This window comes from Bremia lactucae, linkage group LG8, assembly GCF_004359215.1.
Source record: "Bremia lactucae strain SF5 linkage group LG8, whole genome shotgun sequence".
Taxonomy (NCBI): domain Eukaryota; phylum Oomycota; class Peronosporomycetes; order Peronosporales; family Peronosporaceae; genus Bremia; species Bremia lactucae.
Genome location: NC_090617.1, coordinates 4,614,277 through 4,624,505, shown reverse-complemented (window position 1 = coordinate 4,624,505; position 10,229 = coordinate 4,614,277). Strand labels below are relative to the sequence as shown.

At 48.8% G+C, this 10,229-nt stretch overlaps 2 protein-coding genes across 2 annotated transcripts; both read left to right on the top strand.

Annotated features, from left to right (window-relative positions):
• Positions 1–4,207: 4,207 nt before the first annotated feature.
• On the top strand, positions 4,208–4,636 carry CCR75_005526 (uncharacterized protein; the record flags this gene model as incomplete). Its single annotated transcript, XM_067963607.1, has 1 exon — positions 4,208–4,636. The coding sequence occupies one exon, from the start codon at positions 4,208–4,210 to the stop codon at positions 4,634–4,636; it is 429 nt and encodes a 142-aa protein (XP_067815795.1).
• A 56-nt stretch (positions 4,637–4,692) lies between these two features.
• Positions 4,693–4,878, top strand: CCR75_005525 (uncharacterized protein; the record flags this gene model as incomplete). Its single annotated transcript, XM_067963606.1, has 1 exon — positions 4,693–4,878. The coding sequence occupies one exon, from the start codon at positions 4,693–4,695 to the stop codon at positions 4,876–4,878; it is 186 nt and encodes a 61-aa protein (XP_067815796.1).
• Between the last annotated feature and the right edge of the window lie 5,351 nt (positions 4,879–10,229).

Genomic DNA, 10,229 nt, shown 5'->3' with positions numbered 1-10,229 from the left:
GTCATCTCTTATCAGTCCCGGCTATTAAAAGCCGCGGAACTGAATTACCCTGTGCATGACAAAGAGCTACTTTCAATAAAGTATGCTCTTGTCAAGTTTCGTGTGCACCTATTGGGCACCGAACCATTTGTGGTTTATACGGATCACGCATCACTGCGGACCGCAATAAACTCACCGCACCTCTCGCCTAGAATGGCAAGATGGCTCACATTCTTCTCTGAATTTAATTCAAAGTTGAAGATAAGCCGAGTAAGTCGAATGTCTTGGCTGACACTATATCGGGCAGACCAGACTTCGAGGTTAGACACCAGGAGAGCGTGTCTAGTGCAAAAGCACAATTTCAGCTGTCAACATTGGCAGCCATGAAGGCATACCAGGTGACGAGCTCATTGGCCTCTAATGATCCTTCACAAGCACCATGATGCGCCATCTAGTGGGCATCTGGGCCGTGAAAAGACATTCTTACGAGTGTCAGAGGAATTTTGGTGGCCACATCTATATACATGGGTGGCCAACTATATTCGCTCTTGCGAAAAGTGTAAGCGTATTAAGCCTGCACCGTCCAGCAGTGCGCCACTGAAGCCGCTTTGATTCCAACGGATTGTTGGAAGTCAGTAAGTCTGGACTTCATGTTTGGCATGCCGCCTGATCATAAGAATCGGACGGGGCTCGTCGTCTTTGTAGACAGACTGAGCAAGATGGTGCATTAAGCACCACATAATACATCGATCACAGGCAAGAAGGCAATTTTTTAATTCCTTAATCATGTTTATTGACTATACGGGATGCCCGAGTCCATAGTATCGGCCGGGATCCACGTTTTACGTCTGCTTTTTGGCGACATGTGTTTGAGCTGCTAGATAGCAAGCTCCACATGTCGACCGTAGATCATCCCCAAACCGATGGCCAAACGGAACGTGCCAATCAGGTCGTGGCGGATGGATTACGCACTATAGCAACTCTCAAAGAGTGGAGCAAGCAATTGCTCTTTGTGGAGTTCGCTATAAATAACAGTGTCCACGCCAGTACGGGTGAGACACCGTTTTATATTAACGGACTGCGCAATCCTCGGACGCCATTCTCGTTTGTGCGCATCTTAGTGGGGGAGGGCCCCTCACTATGCTCGGTGCGAAAGAGGGACATCGTTTCGTCAATATGACGATGACCCATGAGAATATCATCTCAACGACTGAAGCTTGCCCTGGTGACCCTGCCAGTTGAGCAGTGGTCAATAAAACTACGTTCCATGACCGACCTCTTGGCGGTATCATAGGCGAGTATGATGCTAAAAGCGTGAGCGAGGCTCAACGCTTTGTGGATGAGCGATTAGCCATCACACGTAAAGTCCGTGACGCAATGGCAAGCGCACAGGACAAGCAAAAAGAATATGCGGACCGAAATGGTCGCACGAATAATGAACGCTTTAGAGTGGGTGAAAAAGTACTATTTAGTACTGCTACCCTACCTAAAAATGCAATTTCGGTACTACCTGGAGGTACTACAAAGTTGCTGCCGCGTTTCATTGGGCCCTTGACGGAGGTTGAAGAGGTTGGAGACCTGAATTATAGGCTAAACCTTCCCCCGTATATGAAGACGCACCCCGTATTTTACGTGGGGTCGTCTAAAACGGTATGTAGACCCAAATGAGGTCACATATCTCCATTCGGCTAAGAAGACCGATGGTGACGCCGACTGTCGGGTGACGTTCGGGTGAGGGGGACGGTGAAGGCGAAAAGCTATCAGACCGATGCCTCCCACCACGAACAGGACTTGGAGAGCGAGGGACATCACGCGAGTAACGCGGATCCCTCAGCATTATCCTCTCAAAGAAGTCCAAGCGAGTCTTCTGGCGTTCATAACCCTGACGAGCCTTCGCTCGGACATCAACGAGATCCGTGGTCAGTCGTGAGACTTGACTCTCGAGATCCGCAATAAGTCGTTCAGCAGCGTTTAACGCCTGAGACTGAACGGACGAAGGTAAGGCAGCCGCGAGTAGGTGGGCGAGATCGCCACTCCTATCGGGCGCCACCTGCACTGATGGATGTGGGTGGGGATCGACGCTTCCTTGTGGGAAGGTTGCTTGCCCACCGCTCCATGATGCAAAGTTATCAGATCTTTTAACAATGGGAAAGCTACTCAAAAAGTTTTGACTCTTGGGAACCGATCGATACCTTACGTATTGATGTGACCAACTTGGTGGCTGCCTATGAAAAGGAGCACCAGCTGAAGCTTCTCCGCAAGTCTCAAATGAACTAGCAGGAGTCGCGTAGTGAGAAAAAATGGGGGAGGTACAGTACTGTCCATGATTTCTTTCACACGCAAACGGGCGAAATTAATTCGCTGCAACCGCTGTTTCATCACATCGGAATGTGGATGAATGCGGCGCGAAATTCCGCCTTGTATTGGTCGGGCGTTTCACGACCGGGATCGGGAAAATACGCCCAAGCGATTTTCCCTGAGCCCTCCATGACTTAAAGACGCCACAATACTTATGTGCGTCCACAAGAGCGCGCTCTTTAGGAGCGACGCTCTTGGCCCGTCTAAACGAGGCCATTTAGATGGAGGGGGCATCTTTGGAATGCCACCCGTCACATAGCCACGTTCGAAACGACTGGCTTGTGACACCGACTGAGCACGTTCACGTGTCGTCGGCGGAGCTTTAGGCTCCGAATCCTCTTTGTTAAAATCATTATGGATTGTGGCATGAGCATAAGGCGTTGTTGTTTTGCCCAACGGAGAAGCGGCTACACCTTTATGGGCAGCGCTTTCATTACCTGTCACTTTGCTTTCCAGCGCAGACGACGAGACAGCATTCGTAAATGCTGCTGTCTCCATGTTGTGAGCCATGAGAGAAGTTTGGATGGGCAATATTGCGCCGTCATCCTTCCTCATGAGATCGTTGTCCGCATCGCTACTATAAGGTGGCGGCAACGGTGTCGACTCATTGTAGTCGACAATGAGCGACGAATCAACATCCTTACTGTTAAAGAGGGATGGATCCTTTAGCCCCGTTAACGCGACAGCAGAAGTAGCTGTCGGATTTTCGACTAAGGCATTCGACGCGGCCGTCGAGTTAATACGGCGCGTGCGCTTAGTGCAAGGTTGAGTGGGCGTCTTCGCAGACGACCCACCAACATGGCCCCTTATAGGTGGCATCCTTGGCGCCGCGTATGGAAACACGTGCGCTAGAGTGATTGAGTGAACAAGCGGCGCGTAAAGCTGCTCGCAGTTCCTCGCTCCTCCTTGACGAATTAAAAAATGTAAATTTATTCTTAAAGGGGTGATGGTGTAACCGGCTAAATTTGCCCTTATGTTACACAGTCCCCGTAAAGTACACTTGGTGTACTTAATGGTATGGTCAATTACTTAAAAAAGTAATAAGACCCAGCACTCGGGTGTGGTTCACATTTGTGACAAACCCTTGTGTATGTGATGCACATGGGTACATTCAGATTATAGGGGATGACGCCCAGCGTCATCCGTTACACGAGGTATCTACAAAGTTACGCGCAATACAGATTAAGTGATATCTGTCAAGATGACATTTTGATTGGGGATGGCCGACGATGTCCAGAAGTGAGTCGGCCATGCTACTTAGGTGGTACCTGGAAGATTATGCGGCGACCTCATCGGAGATAACAACGGCAATTGGGCCAGACGTTGGGGAGGGGGGAAGCGACACACTCAGAATGGCTGCAATTTTTTTTCACCGGGATATTTACGTCATCAAGCTAGACGAAGGCTTGGCCGGGCGGTGGAGCTGCCACCGCTTTCGCTTAGACGATTACGCGGCTTCAACGCGTAGTGGCTACGCATGATAATTCGATGTGGATCTTTGCCATGATCGACAAGATCCAAACATCAAAGGTCGAGAAGCCTCAGAAGCCGCCTCTCATTCTTCAGTTCGGAGGAAGCCGTTACTCAGCCCTTATTCTCATCGACATAGTAGCTTCGCTACCTGATTTTGAATATGCGAGGAACACGGTGCAGGACACCGCAGGGAATTTAGCAGTGGCGGATTTGCACATCGCAACATAAGAAACGAACGCCAGCCGATTAGTTCACCATGAGTCGGATGATGTTGTCACGCTGATGGTGGACCCTTGGGAATCTGGGGTGAGCTTGGGCGATGCCGATGCCTTCCGGGCGAGTCTAAATGGTATGACTCTCCATCCCATTTGTCACACGACAATTTCTAGCCAAAATCATGAAGGAGAATAAGCCCAAGGCAGTGGAGCTGCTACCATATTTAGTTCTCAGCGGACACCCTCTCATTAGCGGACCAACAGGCCCTGATCGCAGGTCTGAGCGGGCACGACGAAGTAGGATTACGGGTATCCGGGATCATTACCTATCAACTCCGGGTATCGCTTTCGGTCAGTGGCAAGCCCTGAGTCTCACTGCGGACGGTGGAAATAGCGTGGAGGGGACTCCAGCACTCAGCCCAGCGACAATTCGTGGGCGATTTCCTCGCTGCGGGCGGACCTCGGCTCGACATTGGTGCTACACCACAAGTTGGACGGGCGTTCCCCAGCTGACATTCGAAAACGACGGCACGACTTTTCGCTTGACGGCACGGATGGGGTCGCTGTCTAGAGCCCGCAGTCGATTGGGACCCAGAAAAAGGGGCGGTTAGTGTCTCCTCTGCGAGAGGCAGGAGGTAAGCGCATTTATCGAAACGAATGGCCAGCTATGTGGCTTGCTCTATGTCCGGAATGGCCAGGGACGGCGAAATCTGCGTTTCCACACGCATATTGCACCACCGACGAATGGGTGCACACAGTTCAGTCGGATCCGGCCCAGCTACTGGAGCATGTCGGACACTTTGCCTTCCCGGGTGAGCTGCTGGCCAACCTTGTCGGACGACCTCGTCCTTGAGCACTGGATGGCGAGTTGGCGTCAAGCATGCTTATGTGCCGATTTGCTAGCCCATCGTAGTTGGGCCATCCATCCGGCCGTAATAGAATGGTTGGACCAATGGATTTCCTGAACGAATCATCGACACGGTCCTTCGCGCCTCGTGCCGCTACTTGATAACGGCGATAATAAGGGATAAGCTACGAGACAACAATTTTGCGGCGAATGCTATTCTCAAAGGTTGTGATTAGCATCAGCGCGTGGGTTTCAGTCAACACATGTTGTGTTCGCTGCTTTTCGAATGAGATATAGCAGCTTTATTTCGAAAAGAGGGGAGTGTGCAATTGTCGTCGGAGCGTCTTAGGCGGCATGTTCGCGCCATGTAGTATTTTTGGGTACTCAGTTTTACCAACGGCTACACCAGTAACGCCGCTGTATCCTTGTAAAAGTTGTTGTTAAGACCATCGAGACCTGCAGCCTTATGCCGGCTCAGAGAGTTAATGGTAGCCAGGACTTCAGCCTCGGTAAAATTTGCAATCAACGCTTGGCTTGCAGTCACGGATAAATGCATCTCCGTCGGCACCTGAACGAAGGATCGGATAGCCGCCGCGGGACCGGGAAGAGGCTCTCTCCGCGTATAGAGTAAAGGATTAGCGACACCTCGGAAGCAAAAAGACCAGCGATGGACGTTAATCCTATACAGGCCGGCCGGTGCTTGCGAGTAAACGTTGACCCCATTTCGTCGCGCTCCCAGTCAGCCACACGATTTAAAGACCAGCAAAGGCGCTCAGTTGATGGGTCCCATCGCGCAAGATGTTCTCGACGCAGTTCCTCCCCATTGGCCTCAATCCATTGTGACCGAGAAAGAAGCCCTTGTTCAGACCGATACTGAAGGCTTTCGGCGAACCTAACAACACGTTGCCTTTCGCGCGCTCGGACTGTCTTAAAGGATCGAAGCGAAATTTAGACTGCTATGCCTCACGAGCTGGTGGGAATTGTATGGCCGACAGCCGCCTCATCGAGTTCAGAATTAAGCTTAGCGACGACCCGCTCAGGCGAAGTTGTACGATTCGGGGATTTGAACGGGCAATGGTGATGCCGAAGCGGTTGTGAGTACCCTAAAACCCGCCGTCGAAGCTCTACCTTGATGGTCTGAAAGCTGCGGCGGTGTCCGAATGGCCACCCATACGACTCGGTCCCCTTAACCCGCAGGAAACATAAAATCTGTCGATTCTGCTCGCGCTTTCTCCGGCCAAGTATGTGAAATGGTCTATCGTCGCGTCCCCTTCATCTTCTCCGGCACGACCCCGTGAAAGGTGCGCATCATCGCATTAAGCACGGTCGCGAGCGCCGGACTCTCTGGTCGACTGGACCCATGCTTACCAAAACGGTCAATTAGCGGGTTGAGGACACAATAAAAGTCTCCAGCAAGCGGTGTCTGAGATGGTGGAAACAGTCAAATGAAAAGATCCGTGAAAAATGTTTTCCGTGTCACCTGTGTATTCGGAGCATACACTGTGGCTAGCACCATGTCCCTACAGACACAGCCAGTGCGCGCGTGCTCCACAGCTCTAAATGCCATGCCTTCACATGGACCGCTGATTATGGTGTCAGCAAGATAGCCAGTCCAGCAGCCGCGGATGGGCCTGTGCTCTACTATGAAAGGAACGCGGAGAAGGAATCCAGATTCTTGCGCCATAACCTGGCCCATATAATGCGGAGGGCGTCCGCTTCCTCCTTCGAGTACTGACTCTGACAACGGTGCTGAAAGACTCGGCATCGAAAAATATACTATTAATGAGAATGATAATACCCTAATAATGAAAAGATGTATATCTCCGCAGTGCGAGCCGGTCGCAAAAATAAAAATAAATAGATAAAACCGAGTCAACAGATGATTTCCTGCTGGCTAGAGAAGCAGTACGGTAATTTTTTTTACCAAAGCACGTAGTGACCAATGTTGGCTGTAATAAACGAAGGTACGCATACACGATCGATCTGCCTCGTATTATGCGTACGTACCCTATGTTTTATGTTAAGTAACTCCACCCATACCATTAGTACGAGTACTGACTTGAATAAACCAGGCCTGAGGGCGATGCTGCCGCGGCCGATGCCGCCAGGCAGACATCCAACAGTGTTTGGAGCTATTCTTAAACCCTCGCACATTCTGCGAGATATGTGATGAGGCACCAAGGCCGGAATGCGGAGGCGGGCCGAATTCCTTGGTCGGATAAGTCGAACCTTGCAACAATATTGTGTCTACCGTAGGCATCCACTTCTGTAATCGCGGTATAGTGCAGACTCGACTCGCAGGAGATCTGTAATCTGCTCTCAGTACTGGATGAGCAGCGGTCCCATCGCTGGCGTAATTGCCGTATTTAAGAGCTGATCGATGGGCCTCCAATGTGCGTGAGTAGACTCGGGGGCATATTATTCCTTTGTAATGCCCGGTTTGGCGAAGTAGACGAAGATAACGCGGCTTCTTTCTTAAAGGCGTCTATTAGCCAGATCCGGAAAATGAGGGACTCGCCAGACGCGCTCGACAACCGGCCTATTTCTTTACTGCAAACGAATTTCAAGATCTTCGCTAAGGTTCTGGCGGAACGGCTACAATAACTCCTGCCCCGGCTCATTGACGATTTGTAGCAAGGTTTTGTCAAGGGGCTAAAAATGCGGAAGTCGGTGATGATGATGTTGGCTCAATTGGCAACAGCCCAAACAGCTGAAGACTTGGCCGCCGTCGATAGTCGCGTTATTCTCCTTTTGGCCTTTTGGATTCGTATGACCCGGTGGACGGAGACTTTTTGTATGAAGCATATCGAACCCGTGCTACAAGGTCTGTCTATTCCGGGTGCTGAGCACCTCCAGCACACGCTTTCAGCTTTTATCGATGACTCCACCGTTCTTCTCAATGAGGCTTGACTTCTTGCGCCAGCTCTGGACATTATTCAGAGGTCGGTGAATTTTCGAAGCTTCAAGCGCAACATACGAAGAGCGAACTGATCTTTTTGGATCTTTCTACTCGATTTCATGCGTATGCTCGCATATCGGTCTTACAGGAACCAAATACCACGCGGTACAGAGGGTATGAAGTAGACACCGGTGACCTTCCGATCATAATTGGGCGCTTCGCATTCAGAAGATCTAGAGGCGCCTAACGTTTAAAGTCCGGACCAAGTGGAAATTCCGGCTTTCATCCTGGAGTGGGCGGGTTCGGAAATATGCAACCTGTACAAGCAATTATTATGGGCTCATGCGACAACAACGGAGGAAGGTCGGCATAAAATTAACCCTGACTTGCTCGTCACTCCGCGACCAGCGGGAAAAGTGGGCTTCTGTCTGTAGAAGTCGCGATTAAAATGCAGCGTACGAAACATTGGTTAAAATGGCGAGGATAGGTATTTTCTCGCGTTGCGCCGTTGGACTTTTCGGAAGGCACCAACTTGGTCCGCGCTCTTTCCGGAACCGACACAACCTCTAAGATTGGTTAGGCGACGGTGTAAGCGGAATTCGTTGGCGCACGACTTGGATACCCAACTGGAGCCGTCGGCATCTTGACGCGACACCCAACTCAGGCGAATTCGAGATCATCATGATCGGCTGCAAGTAGAAGCCAGCAGCAGCTAGTGGGAGGAGAATGATTGGGTGCTGTCGCTCCATCGTCGTATTTCAGATTCTCCTTGGCCACTTGACTCTCGACCAGCGGCTTTGTTAAGTTTTGGGGGGTCATTCAGGTGGTGTGAAAATGCCTGGATATGCGGTTCGCGGGGTCAGTAATTGACGCGCTCCTCTTCTGCCAAAGTCGAGCGGCGTTAGCCGAGAATGGCACAGCTTATCATGCATGCGCTGTAACGGGGTGTATCGTTACATAAAGTTAACATTTAAAAGGTTGTTAACTCATATATTATCTAAAAGCTAGATAATTTTTGGAGAATATTACTTTATGCAGTAATGTTCAGAAATCTTATCCATCAATATTTATAGGCCATTATATCTATTCATCCCGCAGACTAATCAGCTGTAAACGTAAACAAAGAGATATAGATAGATAAGATTTCAATTGCATGTTTAGTATTAGTTCAAAATAAAGTTAGCATTAACAGGTATAAAGAAGAGAAACTTAACTATATTAATACAGTTTTTATTTAACCCTCTTTGAGGTAGTTGTCTTAAGAAGAAGTCTACCTCTGCTCGTACTGTTGTACGTGGAATAACGAAAGGCACCTCTCGCAACTGAAGCAGTGCGAAGTGGACTTGTATTGAAGCAGTACAAGTCGTAGTGCCCCGTTACAGCTCATCTTCATTAAGAGTGAACATCATGACGCCAACGGCTGTCCCGCCTACGATCGACTCACATGGCTTCGATCGCTCTCCATTCAAGGTCATTCTAATGATATAATCTTTCACGCGTTGCGTGATAGCCGTCTTGGGGGGCTTGAAACTCCCTTCCTCTTCATTCACCGTGTCCACGTTGTATGGAACGTGCGTAAGCCTTTGAACGGACTACGAATTGCTACCAGGTGTAACGGGGCACCATTTGCTAGTTCTAATAATAGTTCTAGTTAACCTACACAGTGAAGATAGGGCGCCTCACTACTTCACGTACATGGCATGCACAATAAGATTCTAAGTAGCTAATAAGTCTATGTACTAACGATAAATTCTAAGGCTTAGAATAAAGAATAAGGAAAATGGTATTAATATATAAAAATTTCTCCATAAAGATCTTCTTTCTACTACTGACTTGACTATACTAATATATAAGTATGTCTAGCACTTACTTGGGCACCGCACAATCGTGTCTTGTGACGATTGACGGGGTCAATTCAAACAAAAATAAAGTAGCCAATAGAACTGATATATTATTTCGTCAATATAACCAGATTCGGTAATGTTGGAACTATTAAGCCAAAATTAATAAAGATAATAATTTCATATTTTTTTGCTATTTTCCTTGCATAGACAATGATATTAGTTATTTCTATTTAAAAAAAATATGTAACGAAATACCCCGTTGCAGCTGCAGCTAGAAGTCACATGTTGGCGAATTCCACACGCAGGCAAGAATTAAAGTTTAAATTTTCTAACATCCCTGTTGCCTGACTTTTTGTGCGTTTGACAAGAACAGCATATACCTTCTTGTTGTGCATGGGCATCAATTGCTTTCAAGGAAGCGTCAGAAAGATCGGCGGGTAATGCAAAGAAAAGACTGTAGAATTGGTGAAAAAATCAAAATGGCTCAAAATTAATGTCGAAACATTGCGGTAATAAAAAACTGTGGTACCAAAAACACTTCAATATCAGACCAAGCAGAAACCACGGCTTCAAATACATATCTCCCAGCGACGTATAGCCAACCATGTAAACTA